The 25,643-nt window shown below is 38.3% G+C and overlaps 1 protein-coding gene across 1 annotated transcript in view; it reads left to right on the top strand.

Annotated features, from left to right (window-relative positions):
- kmt2ca (lysine (K)-specific methyltransferase 2Ca) overlaps window positions 1–25,643 on the top strand; it is a 232,967-nt gene that overhangs the window by 133,289 nt on the left and 74,035 nt on the right. Inside the window, exons 16-26 of the mRNA XM_073864088.1 lie at window positions 638–754; window positions 3,798–3,902; window positions 4,505–4,609; window positions 7,521–7,702; window positions 9,742–9,906; window positions 10,139–10,248; window positions 11,831–11,902; window positions 12,030–12,242; window positions 15,264–15,383; window positions 22,419–22,538; window positions 24,461–24,585. Coding sequence (XP_073720189.1) covers window positions 638–754; window positions 3,798–3,902; window positions 4,505–4,609; window positions 7,521–7,702; window positions 9,742–9,906; window positions 10,139–10,248; window positions 11,831–11,902; window positions 12,030–12,242; window positions 15,264–15,383; window positions 22,419–22,538; window positions 24,461–24,585 — 1,434 coding nt within the window. The remainder of the gene's footprint in view (window positions 1–637; window positions 755–3,797; window positions 3,903–4,504; window positions 4,610–7,520; window positions 7,703–9,741; window positions 9,907–10,138; window positions 10,249–11,830; window positions 11,903–12,029; window positions 12,243–15,263; window positions 15,384–22,418; window positions 22,539–24,460; window positions 24,586–25,643) is intronic.

The following is a 25,643-nucleotide window of genomic DNA, read 5'->3' as shown; positions in this document are numbered from 1 at the left end:
ATTCATTCAATGGTACCATTAAGAGATAAAGTTAGAAGTGACCAAACACATCAACGTTTTTCCTATTTAAGACGAGTAGTTATACGAGCAAGTTTGGTGGTACAAAATAAAATGTAGCGCTTTTCTAAGCGGATTTAAAAGAGGAACTATATTTTATGGCGTAATAGCCCTTTTGGTGTACTTTGACTCGCCTGAAAAGTCTGCTCCCCTTCTCCCTCTCATAATGGGAGAGGGAGGGTGTTACTGCGCCGAGTCGAATTACTCCCAAAAGTGCTATTACGCCATAAAATATAGTTCCTCTTTTAAATCCGCTTATAAAAGCGCTACGTTTTATTTTGTACCACCAAACTTGCTCGTATAACTAAAATAGGAAAAACGTTGATGTGTTTGGTCACTTCTAACTTTATCTCTAAATGGTACCATTGAATGAATGGGGCTAAGCTAAATGCTATCGAAGCGTTGCAGCGCGCTCCAGCGCTTACGTGCACGCACACAGATGATAGAGGGTTGTATCAACAATTCTTAGTTAAGGTAATAAAATATTTTAATATTGAAAATGAGTAGACTATTCCTTTAATGTAATAAGAAATGTGACAGAAATGTAAAATCCTTTTTTCTGTGTGTGTATGTCTCTCAGGGTCGTGGATCTGGCTTCCCTGGAAGGAGGCGCCCCAGAGGAGCTAACCTGTCTGGGAGAGGTGGTAGGGGACGATCCAGGTTAAAGACGGAGAGTGGCCCTGTTCTGACCCATGGGGTATGAAGCCCCCACCTCTAAATGCATAAATAAAACATCATTTGTGCTTAGTGCTCACATTAAGGCCTGAGAAATGCACTCACGCTCAACTGAGCTTTAGAAGCAGAGCTCTGCCAAAATTGCCTTTTCAAAGTAGCACATGCTGACATTTTCCCCAACAAAAAACCTGTTTTTGCAGGTTTCATTTTCCATAGGTTCCAGTTTAAGCACTATAAATGTGTGACCGTTTTCGCCCTGTTTTTGTTTTAGCTCAACAAACATAATCTCACTGTACAATAAAACAGTAATGTAGATTATATGAGGCAAACTGGCATTTCAGAAAGGAGACCCACTGCCATTGTCATTATACCATGATATATTTTTTATCACACTAGATGTAGTACTAGCGTAATAGAACAAAAAACATGATATATTGACAATCCTGGAAAGTGACAACATTTTTACCACTAACGATGGTTTTATTTTTTGTATTTTGCAAGTGAATCTCTTTTAACAGCTTGTATTTTGCATTCTTCGGCCATTTGTCACCTTTTCTATGTATTCAAATGTTTTTCGTAGACTGATAAAAAATTGCATCACTCTTTGTTTGAATACCTTAAGACTGCATGTGGATTAAAGGGGACATTCCATGAAAATCAGACTTTATCCATGTTTAAGTGCTACAATCGGGTCCCCAGTGGTTCTACCAACCCAGAAAACATGAAAAGTAGCAACCCTGTAACTTTGTTTTGGTAAGGCTCTCTCTGCAAGCATGTGAATATATAGGTCATTCGGATTTCGCTCTCCCCATGACGTATTAAGGGGATCTTATTATAATGATACCGCCCATTCATCTGCGCTATCCAACCATGAAGCAGCCTAGCGTGTGTGAGAGACAGAGAGAAAGAATGACTGACAGCACGACGCAGTTGTATCCTCTCAAACACAAACAGTAGCGTACAATCTTATAACTTGAAGTTTTAATGGTCTTTCTAAAGGTTTAAGAACGTTATCTTAGTGCAAGAGAGAGAGCGAGTGAGTGAGAGAGAGCGAGCGAGCGACCAAATATGAGAGAGAGAGAGAGCAACGCAACGGTTCACTTTCATCAATACAAGTATGATGTTTAATATGTTTCTCTAAAGTTTATATGAATGAACACGAGGATTAATGCACTGCACGAGACAGAGTGAGCGAACAACGCGTATTCACTATCATACACAATAAGTTTCAAATGAATACGAGGAGTTACAAGACAGAGAGTGAGAGACTGACAGAAACGCGAATGTGGTCAATCATACACAATAAACTTAAACATGTCATTTGATCTGTTTCTCTAAAGTTTAAGCATTAAACGTGTTGTTTTATTACAGATCATCTAAATGTGCTTGTGTGGTTTGGTCAAAAAGTAAACTTCTGAGTGTTTGTGGAAGTGTATTTTATTGTACCATTGTGCCTGTTTAAAACACTGGCAGCATGGGACCTAAAAGTCTTTATTTTTATTCCACAATGTTCCCCATCTGCTGATAAACATGTATTTAGTATGCATAAAACAGATGATTGACTTTTAAACTTGTTCAAATATATAATGCTGAACATCGCTGAGAGAATCTCCCTCTTGATATAGCACGAGCGCTTGAGACTCCGCCCACCTGAGCAGCTCATTTGGATTTAAAGGGATACACACAAAAACGGTGCATTTTTGCTCAGACCCATAAAGTGGCTATTTTAACATGCCACAATAAATTACCTATACAGGGAGTGCAGAATTATTAGGCAAGTTGTATTTTTGAGGATTCATTTTATTATTGAACAACAACCATGTTCTCAATGAACCCAAAAAACTCATTAATATCAAAGCTGAATATATAATAGTATTTAGTTTAAGCTATTTTAGGGGGATATCTGTGTGTGCAGGTGACTATTACTGTGCGTAATTATTAGGCAACTTAACAAAAAACAAATAGCCATCTGCACTAAATGGCTAAACTAATATCTTGGCAGCTGCACGCTTGACTTTTCTCAGTTCACGGGCAGTTATTTTGCACCTTGGTTTTTCCACACGCTTCTTGCGACCCTGTTGACTATTTTGAATGAAACGCTTGATTGTTCGATGATCACGCTTCAGAAGCTTTGCAATTTTAAGACTGCTGCATCCCTCTGCAAGATATCTCACTATGTTTTACTTTTCTGAGCCTGTCAAGTCCTTCTTTTGACTCATTTTGCCAAAGGAAAGGAAGTTGCCTAATAATTATGCACACCTCATATAGTGTGTTGATGTCATTAGACCACACCCTTTCTCATTACAGAGATGCACATCACCTAATATGCTTAATTGGTAGTAGGCTTTCCAGCCTATACAGCTTGGAGTATGACATCATGCATAAAGAGGATGATGTGGTCAAAATACTCATTTGCCTAATAATTCTGCACTCCCTGTATATCCTCTGGGGACATCAAAGATTTATTTAATATCTTAAAAGCGTCTTCTGGAATGTTCCCTTTAAATCTTTTCTGCACAGTATTGCCTCAATATTTAGAGTATGTCACAAGTTTTCTCGTTTTTGTCACGCCTTGCATAAACCTAATATATTGTGCTCAGCTTGTCATAGATGCTATTGTTGTCTTTTAACTCATTCTCTGCCAGCCTTTTTTTAAGTTGCCGCCAGCATATTTTGTGATTTTCACAAAAGTTTTACAAAATGCCTTCCAGGAAAATGTTATTTTATAAATATATAAACATAAAAATATATCAAATGAAAGAACAGACCCTCTGCTTTCAAACAAACACTTAATTTGTTGAAATAAATTTTTTTAGCAAAAAGCTGAAATATTTGCATTTTTGTAAAGGATTACCGACTACCGTAAAAACTTGTCAGGAAAGCATCATTGGCAGGGAAATGTTTTTTGAGATAACTCGTCAATGGCGGGGAAATAGTTAATAGTAAGGTTTATGTTAAAATGCATCATATTATAACCATGATTCCATACTGAAGTGCAGTAATAAATTAGTAACAAGTGGCTGTGATCTTATCTCATGTAAACAGGTGTCTTATGTTATGTACAGGTGAGCTTAATGGATTCTTCATATGTAGTCAAAGAAGAGGAGGAGAACTCTATGCACAACACTGTCGTGATGTTCTCCACCTCTGACTCCTTCACACTTCAACAAGTAAGTAAATATCTGTTATCTTGAACCCTCCAACATGGTGCCCGTGGGGGGGGGGGGTTAAGTTTCCTGTCTGTGAGTTGCCCCTCAAAAAACATTGCCCCCAAAACACATAAATTTAAATATTTATTTATTACATGTATTTTTAAATTAGCTTGGCTTCTTTTATGTATGTTAACATTTTAAACAATATTAAAACATATCAACAAGTAAAATAAAATAAAGTCAAGTAAAACTCAAAATAAATGTTTTGAGTTGTGACTATCAAAAAAGTAGCCCTACACATTGTTTTATCCATTGTGGTAGACCTTGCTTAAAAAAAGGTTGGAGACCCGTGGTCTAATGGTTTAAGTGTCTGAACTGGGTTTATTCAAAGGTAGATAGAAAGAGTAGAACTAGAATGTGACATAAGCTAACATTATAACTGGTGTACAGCTGTTGGTCGGTTTTTGTTACGTCAGTTCTCTGTTGGACACATGGTCCAGCTCTTATTGGAAACTGTTTAAAACATGAGCCTTGAGCAGTACTGTATGTAAACTGTGCTCTTTATATTTGTGTGAAATGCATCTCATGGCTGGATGTATGCTCTGTCTGTGTGACTTCAGGACATGTGTGTGGTGTGTGGGAGTTTCGGGCAGGGTTCCGAAGGCAGACTGCTGGCCTGCTCCCAGTGTGGCCAATGTTACCATCCCTTCTGCGTCAATATCAAGGTAAGAGACCCCTCTGCCCCGTATAAGTCACAGCTTGGCCATGAGACATAATCGTGCGTTTCAGCCCAGCGTGACAGCCCAGTTTTTAGAAGGACCTGCAGTGTGAATTGGGTAAAAAGTTAAGAGGATTATAATGTAGACTATAAAGATTCTGTCTTATGCTGAGAATAAAGCATCGATTTTCATCAAGTAAGGTGCTTAAAAATGCATATTGTCAACAAGCAATGACAACATTAGTGCATGGTTACAGCACAGTTGCAAGAGTATTTAACAAAGACCATAAACAATATAAGGCTGTCTGTTCCTCAGCTGACAAAGTTTCCCAGCCTGTATAGTATTGTTGATCTGAACCCCAGACCCTGAATGTATAGACCCTCCTGTAAAGATGATCTGACATTTCGGACAGCAGTCAATAATTACTTGATGTTGACATTTTCATTGATCTTATTTTGTTGATGTCGTTTCACTGCTTTATTTTGTAACTGCTCATGTCATATGACTACTTGCTGTGTTAGTTCTGTGTGTACTCTGCTCGACCTCTGCTTTTACACCTGATTATTATTAAAATGAATTGATCCAATATGTGGCTAAACATATAGAAACACATATGAAGAGTTTGGTTCCAAAACGCGATAAATGCCATTTTTGAAAAAAATTAGTTACTGCCAAAATCAGTATTATATCAGGTCAGTAGTTGAAAGTAAATAATTAATTTTACCCAAAATCCAATACCCGCCGTGTTATTCTGTCATCTTTTCTCCCTTTTTTCCCAAAATGCGACAAACGCCACTACTCCTTTTTTACAGAACGCAATAAATCCATTTCTGATATTACAGCGGACCATTCACGCAATGTAAACAAACATGGCGGCGCGCTGAGTACACGGAATCCTAATTTTCCTCATCTACTTTTTACTTCGTGATCAACAAACAAAACAAAATAATACTTTAATAGCATTGCCAAACCTGTGATGGTTTTCTGTGACGGGAAAGAAACGTACGCCATCAACATCTAATAATTTCCGCGAGAGGCACTCGGTTGCTTGTTCTCCAGACAGCATCAAGCTTCTCATGCTAAAACATTGTGTTCTTAATATAACAAAGTAAGTGTTTTGGTTAATGCCATTAATGTTTATTTTTTAATCATTGTATACCACTAGTCAACTAAATAAATATAAAATGGTAAAGATGAATGCACATTTATACATTGATTTAATAGATTTATAGCATTTTGAAATAAAAAACTGTCATGGATTTATTGCATTTTGTGGAAAAAAGAATTCGTTTTTATAATAAATCTTTGAAAATCAAGTTATGGATTTGAATTTTTTATGTTTTTATAACCTAAAGATGCTATGTGAAAGTTTGTAACAGAAAATAGTGGTTTTCATCTTGTCACTTTCTTGGTAAAGAAAACACGTTTTTACCGAAATTTGTCAAAATGGATTTATTGCGTTTTGGAACCAATTCCAATTGGTTCCAATTATGTTTATATGCTGTGTGATTTAATGTGAAGTGGTAATTTATTACAGTTCAGTGCAATAAGACGATTATTTAGTACTAAAAAATATATATTTCATGTATCAACAACAAGGTTATAATTGTTAACGAAAACGTTCCGAAATGAAAACCAGAGCCGTTTATTGGGCGCTACAAATGTCTATCAAACATGTCTGTATGTAGCTCAAAGACAATCATTTCAATTATACCAGATGACGTGTGTAGAGCGACATACAGTAAATTCAAGTGTCAACAACTTTTATCGGGTACGTGTGCACACAGCTGAAAGTTGTGCAACTAAACCGGTAGCTGTATATTGATATTGTAAAGCAACACAACTTAGTGGCACTGTGACAACCACAGTAGGTAGGCTACAGACATAATGACAATATAATATTAATAAATACCACTTACCATTTATAAGTTAAATGGATTTTGTCGACGACAATGCCTAACAGGTTGGTCCTATAAAACTCTGTGGCTATCATGTCTTGCCATATCCAAACATCCTTCTTGGATATGAAATTGTTTAACGCCAAAAGTGGCTATTTTTTTAAAATAAACTTGCGTTCAAAACTGCTTAGAACACTATCTAATGCTGCATTGAAAAGTAACTTTGCGTCTGCTCCCGCGTTGGATAAACAAAACTGCTTCGGTGTGTCGCATAGACGTCGTCATCGTCTTGCTGCCCCCTCCCCGTTCTGTGATTGGTTCCCTATTTCAGGGGAAAAATTGGTCCATAGTTTCCATGCTAGACTTGCAGCATGAATAAATTTGCGTGCAAGGCAGCATGGGGAAACCCAGGCTATAGTAAAAAAAGTGTGCAAGTGTGCCGAGTGCACAATGTTTGAAAGCCAATGTTGATATTTGAAATCACCTAAACATACACGCCCTTACCTCAATAGAATCTGGACCTTCTTTTGATAGACCCGCCCCACACATACGCAATCCAGGCAACGATGTCGGTTAGTAGAAATGCCTCTTACTGCTGATTGGCTACAAGTCTGTTTTGGTACCCGACTCCCTTTTCAAAAGTTTTTCAAAAATGATGCACCCCGCCTTTAACAAAATGAGTAAGGCATTATGATATGAAAGTGATCAAAATCCTCTTAAAACAGATGCTTAGTTTGTGGTTCATAATATTTTTATGGAAACTCAAGTAGCTGGTTGAACGGCAGTATGTTAGTAGATAACGGCGCTGCTTAACACTGCCTACGTAAATTGATCTGTAAATACCAGCAGATCCCTTTGACAAATATCTCTGAGCCAAGAGATGTGTCACTGCACGATAACATATGTTCTCTTTGTACGTCTTATCCACCCAGATTATTGCCTTCTAAATGAATCACCTTTTTCCCTTGAGACAAGCTCCTGATGCTTGAACTCTGACCTCACGTGTGTATTTGTTTTAGATCACTAAGGTGGTGTTGAGTAAAGGTTGGCGCTGTCTGGAGTGTACGGTGTGTGAGGCTTGCGGGCAGGCAAGTGATCCTGGCCGTTTGCTTCTGTGTGACGACTGTGATATTAGTTACCACACATACTGTTTGGACCCACCACTGCAGAATGTACCCAAAGGCAGTTGGAAGTGCAAGTGGTATGTACACACACACACACACACACACACACACACACACACACACACACACACACACACGCAGGGTCCTCTTCAACATTAAACATTTCGCATAAAGTAAACTAAACCTACTTTTAGGACAAGTAAGTTTGTTACATTGTAGGGGTGCAACGGATCACAAAACTCACGGTTCAGATCACATTACGGTTTTTGAGGCATGGATCGGATAATTTTTCGGATCAGCAAAAAAAGTATGGGAAAAATCTAATAACAAATCAAGAAATAACAAACATTTATAAAAAAGAACAAAGTTGCACATTAAAGCAACACTATGTAGTTTCCATGTAAAAATGACTTACTGCTCCCCCATGTGGTTGAAAAGCGCAACAGTGCCTGGTATCAGACACTCTTCTGCAGGCAGGGGGAGGGGCAGGGCTGTGTGCTCTACCCTCCAGCGCCACTTTCAGAGTGTGCTTGTAGCAGCTAGGAGGCTGCTCAGGTTGCAGCAAAAGTACAATTTGGCCAGTTAAAAGTTGTTCTATCACTGAAATAATTTTAGAGGCATTATTTAAAGGTAAAAAAACTACATAGTGTTGCTTTAAGTAAGGTGTAAAATCATTAGGTACGAAAATCAAATGAATAATAACACTGCATTTATTGTATTAATTAAATGTAATTCTTATTTTTTAAAGGTTCAGAAGAGATTTTCTCTTTGTCTTGGGTTGTTTGATTAACATTAATGACAGAGACTTAAGTAGGTCAATTGAGCTTACGGTCTCTTTAAGACCAAATATGCACAGACTGCATCTCCGTGGGTGGACTACTCAGTGCCCTTAAACGCGCGCACTCACACGGACAGAGGGCGAATTACAAAAGGTGCAGCATAAACAGATGTCCGGCATAAAAACTTTACGTTGTTTTTCATTGCTCTATTAGCCAAATTTATTTTAATGCATTACAGTATGAGAGAGAGTAGCACAACTCTCTAAAGTTTACACATCAAGTGTTCTGATCTTTAAGATGATTACGTCTGACTCGAGCTGGACCCGACGCATTCAACCGCGTGTGTTTGTGTGTAAAGTAAACTGCTCACTTTAGTGCCTTTTTGCAGTTAAACTGTTTAAAATTACTTGAATGTTAACATTTGCAAACCTTTGAAACACGTACAAATGATAACTTTCCCTATTTAAATTTGCGTATTAATCCGCAAATCACATGCGTGCCAAACCGTGGGTCGTGATCCGTACGGATCCGTTGCAGCACTATTAAATTGTGATGTAGTCCTAACACAACGATTTCTGATTTCTTTCTGATTTTTTTTTTTTTTAATTTTGAGTAAAATATTATCAAAACATGATATTGACAGGATGTCACTTTCTCCTCATTTTTATTTTCTCCCAGTGGGTCCGTTAAATTTTTCTCTACCACCTCAGTGCTTCTGCATACTTTTTGTTATCCTTGCATCTTTCACTTTATCATCAATTCATTTTGCTTCCTTCTCACTCTGTCTGCCCTACTACACTATCTTGATCTTTTGCAGCTGTTTTCAAACAACATATGAAGAGTTTCGTTGCAAAACGAGATAACCACCATTTTTTTAATTGTTCAGAAATCTTGTTTTTTCGTTGTGCATTCCAATTAATTTCAATGCAACTGCAGTTGGTTTGTTTTGATTTAAACCTTCATAACTTAAAAATACAGCTAAGTATAACATAATAATAAACATGTTTTGACAAAAATGTTAAAAAATAGATTTATCTAGTTTTGCAACGAAACTCTTCATATTTTCTACGTATTTGCTGTAATGTTACTTTGTTATCCTCATTCAGACAGGGCTAGGTTTGTGTTGCATTGTGAAACATTCATGTTTGGCTTTACTTGGATTTAGTCTATTTAAATGTTTATTTTTAGGGCAGGACAGTCAATGTTAAGCCAAATGCAAATATGAGGTGTGTCCATTCACAGAATAACCACAAAATGTGTTTAAAGGGATAGTTCTAAACTGTATGTGTGCCCACTTGTGTTTTTATCACTGTTTAACTGGATTATTTCTCATTTAGGTGTGTGTTGTGTACTCATTGTGGTGCTACGTCACCCGGCCTGCGCTGTGAGTGGCAGAATAACTACACACAATGCGGCCCCTGTGCGAGTCTCTCTGTGTGTCCTGTTTGTTCACACTGTTATAGAGAAGAAGAGTTCATCATACAGTGCCGGCAGTGTGACAGGTGGGCGACACTCCAACATGCTGGATGGCCATTAAGGCAGGATAAATGAGTAACATGGAAAACTGCTCAGCACTAGATTAGTACATGAATAAATGGAAGTGTTGATGAAAAATATTTCACTGTTATATAATAGTTCCTGTTATATTTCTCTATTTGTGGATTGTTATTTTTTTGGCTGACCATTTGTTCTTGTTTCCCAACTGTGATGTATTCTTTATGGTTTTGGTTATAGGTGGGTTCATGCCACATGTCAGGGTCTGAACTCTGAAAAAGATGTTGAGAATGCAGCAGACGATGGCTTTGACTGCTCCCTGTGTAGAACACAAACCCCATCTACCCCTGGTAAGACTTAGTAATAGGAGTCAACCCAGAGCTGCAGAGATTTGTATCAATCAGCTCGTTTACATGCACACCAATAATGCGATTATTTCCAATAATGCGAGTAAGGTCTTAATCGCAGGAAGATGTTTACATGACTGGAGCTAACCTCTTCACTCCGGTTTACATGCTGTTTTTAATTTTCGGATTATTCACACATAGCCCAATGCAGAGCACAAATGATGAACTCACATATATGGTCCACTGTTTTAATTTACTTACGTTAAATGACAAACACGTTGTTATAGATGTATTTCATGATCCGGTGCCGTGATGAAGATATAAATATGACAGTGCCTGTAAAGGGCGTTCACATTAAAACGATATAAAAATATAGTTTTAAAAATTGTTTTATATTAAAGATAATAGCAGAGTTCACACAACAACTACAACGATAGCGATTTTGGCACATGATGAACGATAAACCATTGACAGCCAATCAAATCTATTTGAACTTGAAGTGCACGCGCACTTAAAATGCAGTAGAAAGCTCATTCATTGCTGAGGTCTATAACAAAAAATTACCTCAGGTATCCAGCGCTGATGCAGTTGCTGTGAAATTTTCCTACCACACTGACTACGCCAAAAGGAAAGATATTATTACACAAACTACTACATTCATTGTTTAACCCTAACCCTAACCCTAAACTAGTATTAAGAAAAACGTTCAGCTAAAATAAATATTAAAACTGGAAATTAAAAAAGAAAAAGGTAATGTTCTTACAATACTAACGAAAATTACTGAATCTGAACTTGTTTTTTTCCAGTAAATGTTGGATTGTCTGGACAATTTGTTAACTGTATGGTAGTCAATAAGAACTTTAAACCTGACCCCATTTTTAACTGGCCTCAGGTAGAGATGGGACGATTACCAGTTTCACAATTAACCACGATTAAGTGTCCTGACGATTAGTATTATCGTTTAAAATTTAATTATCATTACAACCGTGTTTGATTACCTTCATTTTGAAAACTCACGGTCAATCCTGTTCAGCCAGAATCAGTTTGATGCAGGGGCGCACATGCAACATAGTTCTTTGCACAAGAAGGCATTTAAGGGATAATGTATTGTATTCATTCACGTAAACTTATTAGACCGATTTTTTTTTCCACAGAAATAATTTCAGGGACATGAAATATTACATTTTGATTTTTAAAAATAAAACTTGTTCAAATGTATTAGTGTGTGTATCAGTTCTTTTGGAACATGTTCATCTCATTTGAACAAAACCATGATAATATTGATAACCGTGATAACTTTGGTCACTATAATCATGATATGAAATTTTCATACCGTCCCATCCCTAGCCTCAGGTGTGGTTTACGAGGTCTGAAAACCCTTCACACTAACTAAATGAGCTGGTTGATCTTTTTAGTGGCAAGTTAAAAGATTTCCTAAATTAAAGTCAATCCCTGATTTTATTAACAGCTAAATGTTTATTTAAAAAACAGATGGCCTGAATTTTAGTCAAGCTGCTAACCTGTTTGTGTGAATTAATCAGGAGTTAAAGTAATCTCCCTTAAGTTTCCTGTTGTGTTGCTACAGGATGCACAATGGCAAGGCTCCTGGACATCAGTGAGCCTCCGATGCAGATGCTAACAAAAGTCAAAGAAATTGGTATTTATATATTGCTTTGTTCTTAAAACGTTTTTGAAAGGATTTTATTCTTATTAACCATAGTACCCCAAGAGTCCCTTATGACTCACATATCAATTACCATTATTTTTGTGCTGTTTTCTGGCAGACTTCCAGCAGACATACACTCAGGATGGAGTTTGTTTAACAGAATCTGGCTTGTGTCAGCTCCAGAGTCTGCGTGTTCAGACCTCCCGCCGCAGACGACACAAACCCAAACTGAAGTTAAAGATCATTAATCAAAACAGTGTAGCTGTGCTGCAGACGCCTCCCGACCCCCAATCTGAACCTTTTAGGGATGGAGATGTTAATGACAGTAGAGGTAACGATTTTTGCGTGTTTGTGCTTCAAAGTAGGGCTGCACAATTAATTGTAAAACTAAGTGCAGTTACGATTAAAGGTGTGATGGTTATGTAATCGCCACCATTACAGCTGTCCATCTGCGCTCATATCTGTGTGTTTTGGCAGGTGTTTTGCACATTGAATACAGAGGTGAATCAGAAGCATTAATTAATGTAGGCTATATGTTAGTGTGTATTATAAGTTTAAATACAAACAGTGTTAAGGTTAGTAATTAAGTCAGGTCAAGTCAATTTTATTTATATAGCGCTTTTTTACAATTGTTTCAAAGCAGCTTTACATTTATAAAAGCAGGGGAAAACACAGAAAAAATAGGTGATCAACAAAAGTAGCAGAGCACAGATTAAACTGTACTAGCGAGCGTAGTAATAATGTAACGTATACAAGAGAGTTCCAAGTTAAAGGCAGGGTAGGCAGGAATTGTCTAAAAAAACTTTTTCCAAATTTTTTTAAATTGTCTTTATATACCAATACATAAGTAAAATGTAAATACTCTGAAAAAGAGAGTATAAAACGCGAGTGTCTGTAGACCTCTCACGACTGTTTTAAACACAGCTAATTATTTTCTTTCGGGATGAAACAAATTATTGGCTTGGGCGATTGTCACTTTCTCTAGCAACCATGGCTACCACCCCTGTTGCTACAGGATCTACCCACACCCGTTTGATTTATAGAGTGCAAGAGGCAAAATTACGCCAGAGAAAGAGTATTCAAAATTCACAGTAAGTTACCTGCATATGCAGTCAGCGAAGTCAAACAAGGCAAAAAAAGGAATAAACAAAGAAATCAAACAAAAGTAAATATCGGCATGGCTTTTCCTCAAGCCGACGATGCGGTACGTGTCTGCAGAGTGTAGTCCTCCAACAATGCTTTCATCATGGAAAATCTTACATGCAAAACATCGTATATGTTATGAATCTTACACGAAATTCAGCTTCGACACAGTGTAACTGATGGTAATGGAAAAGCGTGTATCAATGCAACCTGTTTTTAGCTTTGCCTTATAAATATAACTAGCTCGTTACCAAATCAAACAAAATATATTTTAAACGTTAAGCCTTTCATTGATAAAACTAAAGGGGGTGATCTCCGCAGTTTCATTTTGCGTAAGTGTGTAAAAGTTGCGCGATCTTATTTCATCAATTGAGCTGAAAATTAAGAGAAAGCTCTAACATATACATGTACAAAACACGGTGCAGCATGTTTATTTACAACACAAGCAGCGGACTCTGACATAATATTAGTTTGTGTCCATATAAACTCGTCATTACTCCCCCTCGCGTTTAAATGACAGCAGAAAGACTTGCCCACAGTATCCACAGACCACCCCCTCAAAGTATTCAGGACAGAAGCGGACAAAACAGACGGATTTAAATACCAGGTAAATGTGATGTGTATCTCTGCTTCACTTGTGAACCGATTGACGAAAACCCATCTTGATCAAATTAAAACCGATGATTCGTGAACTAATGACTCATTAGAACTGACGATTTTTAATGAACGATTGAACCTAAGGATTTTGCCAACACTGAACCCATGAGACGTTTGTCAGTCAGTCACTCAAAGTCAGGTAAAAAATTACAGCTTGCAAAAAGGCTAAGAAAATATGAAGGCGAGAGTGACAGTATCTGTGTCTGAAAAATGCATGCCATTGACCCTGAAAAAACCCTGTTTTAGTAATCTGAAAATGTATCTCGAGAAATCTGATCATGTGCTCCCACATAACATTGTTTTTGTTACCACATTTAATTTTGAAATAATATACAAATACTACCAGCCATTTGAGAGCAACTGTAATGTTGATGTGGCCTGGGATGAAAGAGTTTGACACCCTGTTCTAGAATTCGTTTTCAATGCTTTTATATCTTTGGCTTTGACATTAATGTGCACCTTGTCACAGTCATCACATTTGATGGCAACACAAAGAATTTCAGCCGGGCTGAAAATAAGACTTGTTTTTAAATGTAAGTACCATAAATGAGAGAAAGAGAGAGAGAGAGATCAACATGAAGGGGGGGCATGTAATGAATCTGACTTGGAGAAAGAAGAGGGGCTTCAAAAGTGGCAGTCAACAAATTATACTTGCCTTGGCACTTCAGTGATGAGAGGCTGGCCCGCTATAACTGAATTAGTGAGGGACCTATTAAAGAAATAAGCCCAAGAAGCAGTGGGTTACCAGTGCATTTTATAACAGCTAAGGGGCGTTGTTAGGCATGACGCGAAGCAGGGTTTATTGCGTTTATAAAACGGTTACTTCATATGCATAGCAGGGTTTCATAAAATTAAACACAAATAAGTTGTAATCATATTAGTACAAATATTACTCTTCCGCCAAACAAAGTAGTTCCTCAGAATCAAGTGTGCCTGCAACAGAGCGCAGTTCCCAACCAACACAGATGCAGCAAAGACACAATGAAAATATGATTTAAGACTGTGGTGTTTATTTTCCTAAATCAGTACGCAGCAACAGTGGCGCAGTGATACTTATGTGATGCGGTCTGAACCGTGGGTTTACCGGGGCATTTTATCAAGGCTTAGAACGTGTTTCAACCAATCAGAATGAAGAACCAGAATGGGCCGTTTTATAATTTCAGTTTTATTTCTTCTCTGAAGTTTTTTGTGCTTTTCACAATTTGCTTTGTTGCAAAGCATCTTTACAGAAAATACATATTGGTAAATACAGTAGAAAAAAACAACAAATCAGTAAATATGTCTAGAATACGTGGTATATATTTTTTTAAAGAGATGTACATTAATAATACTAACTGTGATGATAATTGTCTGTAGGTTATAGACCATAATAAATATAGAGCTATTGGGCAAATGCACACATACATTTTTTATAAACCACTTATGGTTGTTATTAATTTCATCTATTAGTGAGTCAAGGTAGCCTTGTTTTGTGTTTTATGAATCTGTATGTTGTTCAAAGAATATTCAAGTCAGCATCTAAAGTGATCTTCATTGTTTAACCGTCTACCAGAGGGCGACCCAATGGACTGTGATGGGAAATCTGATTCCAGCCCAGATCGTGAGACCTGTGACGACCATTTGAAATTGGCAGACGGCAACAAGAAGAGGAGGAGGAAGCCATACAGACCAGGTGAGAGAGCACGAGTGAAAGAGAGAGGTAGAGAAAGGTGCACTTATCGGAAGGGACAGCTTCATTGGACTGTGAAATTCAGAACCTTAAATAGCATCCCACAGTGCTTTGCTCTTTAAAGCTTCTGACCAGGAAAAGGTCAAGGAAAGAACATTTTCTCTCAGAGCGTTTTTTTACTTAAAAAGGACACTTCTGTAAAGAGATTACTTTCTAAGCACTGTTATACATTAAAATTTTTTGGAAACGCATATAGACGTATGTGTATTTCCACTGCTATTTCACCACGTAACTGAACATCTCTTCTCTGCATTATTCTTTAACGGACACAATTACTATTTAGTTTATAGTGTGTTTGCTCAGGCAAGCATTAGGGACTTTTGTTATACCTAGATACCTAGAAACCCTAACCTTAGATATGCTGTTTAAAAGCAATGTCTTTGCAAACAATTTTACTTTAGAAAATGTTGAAATCTGGTTTAATTGTTTGTTCTTAAAGGCACTTTTGTGAATAACAACATGGTTAATCACAATTACAGTAATTTCAGTAGATTCAGCTGGGGTGTTCAGTGTTTCCGCTATATACATTCTACCGTGGCACCCCGCCACACCTAAAACATCCCCACCACGCCTGCGGTTGTGGATAGAAGGGATACAGCAAACGAAATCTCGCCGGATGAGCACTGTTTTATCCTAATCCTTCAAACAAACCCAACTCTAAACACAACATTTCACACGATTGTAGGATGTATTTGTATCTCATTTAGCCAGAGCCGCTGTTTTCATCCTAATAATCCTACCTCCAAATCTAATCCTAAACTTTTCGACATTTGTTGGTCATCACGCGTATGATGTTCACCGGCGCATATCTACACCGACGCAGCGCAGGGCTGCGAGAAAAAAAAGGATTAAACTTTCGATTTAACATATTACGAGTTTTTTGGACATTCATTTGGAATCACTGTACTCAGCTGTCAATCTTCCGTTCTTTGACACTCACATTAAGTTTCACATTAAATGATAAGATATTTATCTAAAAACAAAAGGCTAAATACTGAATACTACTCATATGCGACTGCAAGACATTAATAGTCTAATCTGTTTGTAAGGAAACTTGCATTATTCCCGTGGGAAGAGAATGACATTGGTAATAAAAAGTTGAGGCAGACGGTGAGACTGTTTTATCTGTTTCAGACAGCAAGGTCGGGGTACCCGCGGGTGAACCGCATATATTTGATGTAACGAGTGTAATAATATTAACGTTTTATATGCGTTGTAGATGCAGGTCGGGACTCAATAGACAAGAGTAAAATGTGGGTCTAACATCCAAGACCAAAATTTGACTCGTTATTAAATGGCCCCGTGCTTATTTGTGTTTAAGATCTGTCTGAAGACCATTAAAGGTTTCTATTTAACTGCGCGATTTGCGGTGTGACTAGGTCGAGGTCACAGTCTTTATGTCAAACGGGTTGCGTGTGGAATAAAATTGCTTCTGATGTCGGATAACTGGTCGGGTGTTTGGTCAATCACAGCGGATTATCAAACAGGACTGTGCGTGCAGCAACAGGGAACTGTAACGCTAAACACGACCACGAACTTGCAATGCACACTACATTAAAACTACAATGAAATATCCGTACTACGTACGTAGCTATGTAACATTTTTTTTAAGAAAATATAGTTTAATTCAATTCAATTCAATTTTATTTATATAGCGCTTTTCACAATAGTTAATTGTTTCAAAGCAGCTTTACATTAATAGAAACAGTGAAAAGCACAGAAAAGCGACAGATAGCACAACATAATACACGATAGCATAAGCAGTTAAATTTGCTGCGGCTATGACTCAACGTTATAAGCGAGCGTATTACTAATGTAACGTCTAAAAGAGGAAGCTAAGTTAAGCCCAAGAAGGCTGCCTCCCCGGGTTAAAAACCCCCTAGGAGAAAAAAACCCCGGGCTTTTTAGCCGAGGAAATAAAAAAAGTCCTAGGAGGGAAAAACCCTTGGGAGATACAGTGGGGCAAAAAAGTATTTAGTCAACCACCAATTGTGCAAGTTCTCCCACTTAAAAAGATGAGAGAGGCCTGTAATTTTCATTATAGATACACTTCAACTATGAGAGACAAAATGAGGAAAAAAATCCAGAAAATCACATTGTCTGATTTTTTAAGAATTTATTTGCAATTTATGGTGGAAAATAAGTATTTGGTCAATAACAAAAAAGCAAGATTTCTTTCTCTCACAGACCTGTAACTTCTTCTTTAAGAGGATCCTCTGTCCTCCACTTGTTACCTGTATTAATGGCACCTGTTTGAACTTGTTAGCAGTATAAAAGACACCTGTCCACAACCTAAAACAGTCAGAATGCAAACTCAACTATGGCCAAGACCAAAGAGCTGTCAAAGGACACCAGAAACAACATTGTAGACCTGCACCAGGCTGGGAAGACTGAATCTGCAATAGGTAAGCAGCTTGGTGTGAAGAAATCAACTGTGAGAGCAATTATTAGAAAATGAAAGACATACAAGAACACTGATAATGTCCCTCGATCTGGGGCTCCACGCAAGATCTCATCCCGTAGGGTAAAAATTATCACCAGAATGGTGAGCAAAAATCCCAGAACCACATGGGGGGACCTAGTGAATGACCTGCAGAGAGCTGGGACCAAAGTAACAAAGGCTACCATCAGTAACACACTATGCAGCCAGGGACTCAATTCCTGCAGTGCCAGATGTGTCACCCTGCTTAAGCCAGTACATGTCCGGACCCGTCTGAAGTTTGCTAGAGAGCATTTGGATGATCCAGAAGAAGAGTGGGAGAATGACATATCGTCAGATGAAACCAAAACATAACTTTTAGGTAGAAACTCAACTTCTTGAGTTTGGATGAGCAAGAAGATGAGATGCATTCAAAGAACACCATACCTACTGTGAAGCATGGGGGTGGAAAACTCATGCTTTTGGTCTGTTTTTTTGCAAAGGGACCATTACAACTGATCCGAGTTTATGAAAGAATGAATGGGGCCATGTATCGTGAGATTTTGACTCAAAACCTCCTTTCGTCAGCAAGGGCATTGAAGATGAAACGTGGCTGGATCTTTCAGTATGGCAGTGATCCCAAACATACCGCCCGGGCAAAGAAGGAGTGGTTTCGTAAGAATAATTTCAAGGTCCTGGAGTGGCCTAGCCAGTCTCCAGATCTCAACCCCATAGAAAATCTTTGGAGGGAGTTGAAAATCTGAGTTGCCCAGCGACAGCCTTAAAACATCACTGCTCTAGAGGAGATCTGCATGGAGGAATGGGCCAAACTACCAGCAACAATATGTAAAAACCTTGTGGAGACTTACAGAAAACGTTTGATCTCTGTCATTGCCAACAAAGGGTATATAACAAAGTATTGACATAAACTTTTGTTATTGACCAAATACTTATTTTTCACCATAATTTACAAATACATTCTTAAAAAATCAGACAATGTGATTTTCTGGATTTTTTTTTTTCTCATTTTGTCTCTCATAGTTGACGTGTACCTTTGACAAAAATTACAGGCCTCTCTCATCTTTTTAAGTGTGAGAACTTGAACAATTGGTAGCTGACTAAATACTTTTTTGCCCCACTGTATATATATACACACATATAAACGGATAAGGTGATTAGCGTAGATTAAGTGGGTTCTGCCGGTGATCGTTGATCAGGCATCAGCTGGGCATCACGTTGAAGGATGGCCAGTAGATCAGAGGTGTGCCGACTTTCACATTTACCGGAACTGGGTCTGTTTGTCTCATTGTCCTCGGGGTCGAGGACGAGACAGGGAGAGAAAAACAAAATCATATTAGCGTAGGGGCTGTTTACATGTAATGCAAGTGTCACACAGTGATGTGGTTTAAATCAGCTTAGTTCCAGACAGACTAACTATTGCGGCATAATTATGTTATCCACAATTGAGGATTTAGCAAATTGGGTGCCCAATGCGAAGGTATATATGGTAACTAAGGGTCACCTTCCGATCTTAAAGAGAAAATGAAACCTGTCGACCCGTTTGACTAAGGCCTGAAGCCCCACTGTCGTCGTTAATGCAGGTTCAGTGGCAAACGAGTCTATATTGCATACTATTTACAAGACCACGAGAAAACGCCAACATCGCTACCTGACCATACGTGTCAACCCGTTTGACTAAGGCTGGAGGCCCCACTGTCGTCGTTAATGCAGGTTCAGTGGCAAATGGGTCTGTATGGCATACTATTCACAAGACACATGAAAGTGCCAAAATCGCAACCCGACCATACGTGCCAACCCGTTTGACTAAGGCCGGAAGCCCCACTGTCGTCGTTAATGCAGGTTCAGTGGCAAACGGGTCTGTATGGCATACTATTCGCAAGATACAAGAAAGCGCCAAAATCGCAACCCAACCATACGTGCCAACCCGTTTGACTAAGGCCGGAGGCCCCACTGTCGTCGTTAATGCAGGATCAGTGGCAAAACGGGTCTGTATGGCATACTATTCACAAAACACACGACTATTCACAAGACACACGAAAACGTGTTTAGATCAAACATAGAAAAGCAATATGCTATAAATATAAGGAAAAGTAAATGACAGCATGGAAATTATTTAAAAAAAAACATGCTAGTTTACTGTAGCCTATATTCTACATTTAAAAAATAATGTACATTTATAATCATCATGAGCGCCCCCTGCCGCCACAGCTGGAAAAAATCCTAGAGGAAACACTTAAAATTTTCTTAAAAGAAAATTACTGTTTAAATGTATACCAATAATATGACATATTACATGAACCATGAATTCTGCCGTCTACCAAAAAGGAGAATGTTTGGCCATCTGTTTGTGACTTCAAGCTGAAGTAAACTTGGGTTCTGCAGCAGGACAATGATCCAAAACACACCAGCAAGTCCACCTCTGAATGGCTGAAGAAAATCAAAATGAAGACTTTGTAATGGCCTAGTCAAAGTCCTGAACTCAATCCTATTGCTCTGACATGACCTTTAAAAAGGTGTCTCGAAAACCCTTTCAATTGTGGCTGAATTACAACAATTCTGCAAAGATGAGTGAACCAAAATTCCTCCACAGTGCTGTAACAGACATTGCAAGTTATTGCAAATGCTTGATTGCAGTTGTTGCTGCTAAGGGCCCAACCAGTTATTAGGTTTAGTTGGCAAACACTTTTACATAGGGCCATGCCGTTTTGGATTTTGTTTTCCCTTAATAATGAAAACTGCATGCTTTGGTCACCTGTGTTATCTTTGACTAATATTTAAATTTGCTTGGTGATCAGAAACATTAAAGTGTGACAAATATAAAAATAAAAATACTTTTTCACAGTATTTTTTGTAGATGTTTTACTGTCCATTGTTTTAATTAATTTACGTAAAATGGCAAACAGTTTCCTTTGGACATATTTTGTTAATTCAATGCCGTGATGATGTCTAATATTATGACAATGCCTGTAGCGGTTTTATATGTTGCTGTCGCATTCTTTGTACAGTTTCTGGATGAAGTCAAGACTGCTGACAGCAGTCATGTTGACAGAGTTCAGGGAAAACTTTCTAATGTCATATGCCACGTTTAAATATGATCATACTTGCTCTATACCCAAGTGTCTCTCCGCTGACCCTCTGACTCTTTTTGGAACACTCAGCATCAGGCTTGGTGTGGATGGTTGTTGGGATAGACTCCGCTGATGATGCCCAACCAAAAACCAAAAAAGACTTCTAATGGTTCCACTAGGAGTGTAACCAAGATTAATCACCCTGCTTCTGGCCCAGAGCTCCTACGTCATCCTGAACTATGGAGATTAGGGTTATGCCGATAGACGATAGTATCGTGTATCGACGATCTTCAGTCATATCGCCAATGGCAGGCTTTCATGGCAATAGTCATTACGACAGTTGGTGAATGATTATTATTATCATCATAGTTTTACATTAACATGCAAACATTGCATGCTTTTCCTCGCATGAGGGTTTGTGGGCTTCACTTTACGCAGAGAGCTTGTAGAGAGAGGATTCCTTCTTGCACACACCTGCACTTAATGTGCGCATCTTGGACTCCTTCTAACAGCGCTTCTTTCTGTCTCATGTGAACGGGCTCTCGCATCTGTCTGAAGTCTAAACATAAACTAAAGTAGTAATCCTTGTGTATTTGTTCAGTTTAATGCGTTTCATGCGAGCTGAGGCCAACTATCCCTTTTGCCGCCTCTCTCACTCTCGTGTACGTGCAGAGAGCTGCGCTCTGTCCGAAGTCAGATCACTAGGTAGTAATTCTGTTTATGATATGCATTTCAAGGAGTTGTAGCATTACATCTCTTGTGTTTAAAATATGATCGTGTTTAAAATATAATTGCTTTCTGCTGGACAAATGTTTTTAAAAAGGCACCTCTGAGAGCACCACTGCTTGACACGTGTAGCCTACTGCAACAACACTAAACAAATACATTGAATTGTGTGTGTCATGTTTGAGTGCACGTGCATGTTTTTACAGTCATTAAGTAATCACAATAAATAATCAGGATTATGATTTTTCTCATAATTGAGCAGCCCTAGCTCTGACATTTTCTTGCACTAAAGAGGTTGTTAGCTCGCAGAGGGTTAAAACCAGCGAGTGTGTTGTTCTCGCTTCCTTTCACACAGGAAATTTTAAAGCACCTGGGCTTTAATGACACGGTCTGATTAACGGCATCAGTTTTAAGAAGATTGCGGTCATGACAGTGTTGCTCTTGTTCTTGTTCTTTTTTGTCCACCAATCAAGTGACTTGTCATAATGAGTAAAAAAAGAGTAAACTACTGCCCCGCCCCCCGATACTATCGTGTAACGCCGATCTCACAGGCTGACGATAGGATGATCTCAAAATGGGGCATATTGCCCAACACTAATGGAGATGAATGTCAAGATTCTGCTGTCAGAATCACACATTATTAATTCCTGACTGCATCCATCACCCAGTTTAGAGGTCCAACTGTTTCTTTTTTTAAGTTCATGCTGTTAAAAACTGTGATTTTCTGCCCTGTTTTCATTATAGGTATTGGTGGGTTTATGGTGCGTCAGAGAAGCAAAGCAGGGCAAGGAAAATGCAAACGGTCCCTCAGTAGGAAGGAGTCCGCAAGCCCCCTGACAGAGAACCTTATGCTGAAGGAGGAAGGTAGAATATCTTTTATATTACAACATATTTATTCTAGTGTGTAATCTACACTAACCAAAATTACAATGCAACACTTTTGTTTGTCCCCCCATTTTTCATGAGCTGAACTCAAAGATCCTAACCGTGCGTACACACCGCCGCAGACTTGAGCTTCCAAAGTTACCGGAAGTCATTCATTTACAATGGAAGCTGGCTTTTCTCAGCTGCAAGGAGCGTCAAATCCATTGGCGTCGCATTTTGGGCATCTTGAGCGAACTGAGCGTCATTCAAAAAGTTGAAAGAAGCTCAACTTTATGGTAATGAGGTATGACGTGGTTCAGAGACAAGCATCGGCAAAATACCAGGAACCAATCGGAATATAGCCTAGAGGTTCTCTGCTGGCTGATTCCGGAGAAACGTACGATGTAAACTTTCGTTCCTATCGAAACATAAGTTCCGAGAAAATTATAATTGCTGTTGCTGGGTTTCCTATCATTTATGATATGACTTTATTTTCATATATGGACCAGTTAAGAACAAGGCATGGGATAAAATAGCTGGTATAGTTGGTGTCCTCAGTGAGTTTGTGAAGTGCGTGCTGATGATTTATAATATTTTACTGATAGATACTCAAATGTGTCTGTGTCTTGCCAGTAGGACTGCACAGTGTATCGTTTAAGTATTGATATCACGATGTACGAATCCATATAGTCACATCGCAGGAAGAATAGGTAGCTATCGTAGTTGATCCGTGATTCATATTTTACAGTAACACAGATTTAACCAATTGCACAGATGCAATAAAATAATGATAATAATAATATCTACGGCGGTGTGTACATAAAGTAAGACTTTTTCTGTGTACACAAAATGCCTATTTCTCTAAAATATTGTTCACAAATCTGTCTAAATCTATGTTAGTGAGCACTTTTCCTTTGCCAAGATAATCCATGCACCTTACAGTTGTGGCATATGAAGATGCTGATTAGACAGCATGATTATTGCACAGGTGTGCTGGCCACAATAAAAGGCCACTCTAAAATGTGCAATTTTACTGTATTAGGGGGTCTGGGGGGGGTCTGAAAACCAGTGTGTAGTGACCACAATTTGCCTGAAACAGTGCAACACACCTCCTTCCCATAGCATCATGGCATATCTGTGCATTCAAAATGCCATCAATAAAATGTACCTGTGCTTGTTGTCCATAACATACGACTGCCCATACCATAACCATGAAAAGATTCATCCGTGAAAAAGAACACCTCTCCAAAGTGCCAGACGCCATCGAATGTGAGCATGTGCCCACTCATGTCAGTTACGACGAACAAACTGCAGTCAGTTCAAGACCCTGATGAGGACTACAAGCATGCAGATGAGCTTTTCTAAGACAGTTTCTGACAGTTTGTGCAAATTCTTTGGTTATGCAAACCGATTGTTACAGCAGTCTCAAACAATCTTGGAGGTAAAGATGCTGGATGTGGAGGTCTTGGGCTGGTGTGGTTCCACGAGGTCTACGGTCGTGAGGCCGGTTGGATGTACTGCCAAGTTCTCTGAAACGCTATAGGAGACTGCTTATGGTAGAGAAATTAACTTTCAATTTATGGGCAACAGCTCTGCTGTACATTCCTGCAGTTTGCATGCCAATTGCATGCTCCTTCAAAACTTGCGACATCTGTGCATTGTGCTGTGTGATGAAACTGCACATTTTAGAGTGGCCTTTTATTGTGGCCAGCCTAAGGCACTTGATATGCCACACATGTGAGATAACAATTATCTTGGCAAAAGAGAAGTGCTCAACTAACACTGATTTAGACAGATTTTAAACAATATTTCAGAAAAAATTTTTATTTTGTGTACATAGAAAAAGTCTACAAAAGTGTTGAATTTGTAATTTTGTTCAGTGTAATTTGAGACCCCATTTTCAGAGTGTATCTTGTCACCAGGTTGGAATGAACCGGACACTCCCATGGACAAGACTCCACTCATAAATGAACCTCTGGAAAAAGTAAAAAAGAGATACAGGAAGAAGAAAACCAAACTTGAGGAAGCCTTCCCATCATACCTACAGGTCACTCCCAACAAAAATACATTAAAATTGGAAAATACATTTTCGATTGCCTTATCTTATTAAACAAACTAAATGGCTTTTTAGAAGCAAGCAAAGATATGCTGTATGTACAGCATCAGTGACATACTGACAGAAATTAGTATTCAGTAATTGCTAAGTTTGTAAAAATTACCATTCACATTTAGAATAAAAACTGTATGATTGGATCTCAGTCCCAGTAGTAAACAGAAGGTAATGCAACTATTCATAAAGGGTTGTTTCTGTTCAGCACACTCACCCACATGTAGAACTCTGCAAAAGTCTTAGGCCACCATGCTACCATTAGATGTGTTGTTTTTGTATAGTGATTATATATAATTATTTCTTATTCTCTTTATTAGAATACAACCAGAAAATACAGGAAATGTGTATGTAGTATTAAAAACTGTATAAAAGTATAAGCTGAATTGTCAAGTATTTTGGGTAAACTCCCCTTCCACTTGAGCAGTAGCAGGCAACTGCAGAATCTCCTAAACCTAAATGAAGTTGAATCCAAATTTGTAATTCTAATCAAATTACTTTAGGACTTCAGTCTTCTCAAAAACCTCAAGATGTGTTTCCTGCCAAAAGTGGTCGCACTTAATACTGACTGATGCCTGAAGAAGACATAGATGCCTGAAGAAGACATAGTTGTGTACATATTTCCTGTATTTTCTGTTTGTATCTTAATAAAAAGAGTGAAAAACAAATATGGATGGACTTTAAAGCTTTGCTAAAACAACAAAGCTGGTGGTGGTGGCTTAAGACTTTTGCACAGTGCTGGATATTTTTGTAAAGCTTAACGAAAAGTAAAACTGCCTATGACAGCACTCACACTCCTAAAAGTAATATTAAGACAACTTTACAATTAAATAGCATACAGCTTTAATACAAGCAGCACATTTATGTCTTAAACCCTCTGGTACGCTTTGTCATTATACTTTTGTTGTATATACAAAGTGCATGCACCTTAGAAGTCTCATTAGATCAGGGGTGTCCAGACTTTTTGTGTTTTAAAATGATATAGCAGATCTACCTGC

The sequence above is a fragment of the Misgurnus anguillicaudatus genome, chromosome 25, assembly GCF_027580225.2.
Source record: "Misgurnus anguillicaudatus chromosome 25, ASM2758022v2, whole genome shotgun sequence".
Lineage (NCBI taxonomy): Eukaryota > Metazoa > Chordata > Actinopteri > Cypriniformes > Cobitidae > Misgurnus > Misgurnus anguillicaudatus.
This window is presented reverse-complemented; position numbering and strand designations above follow the sequence as displayed.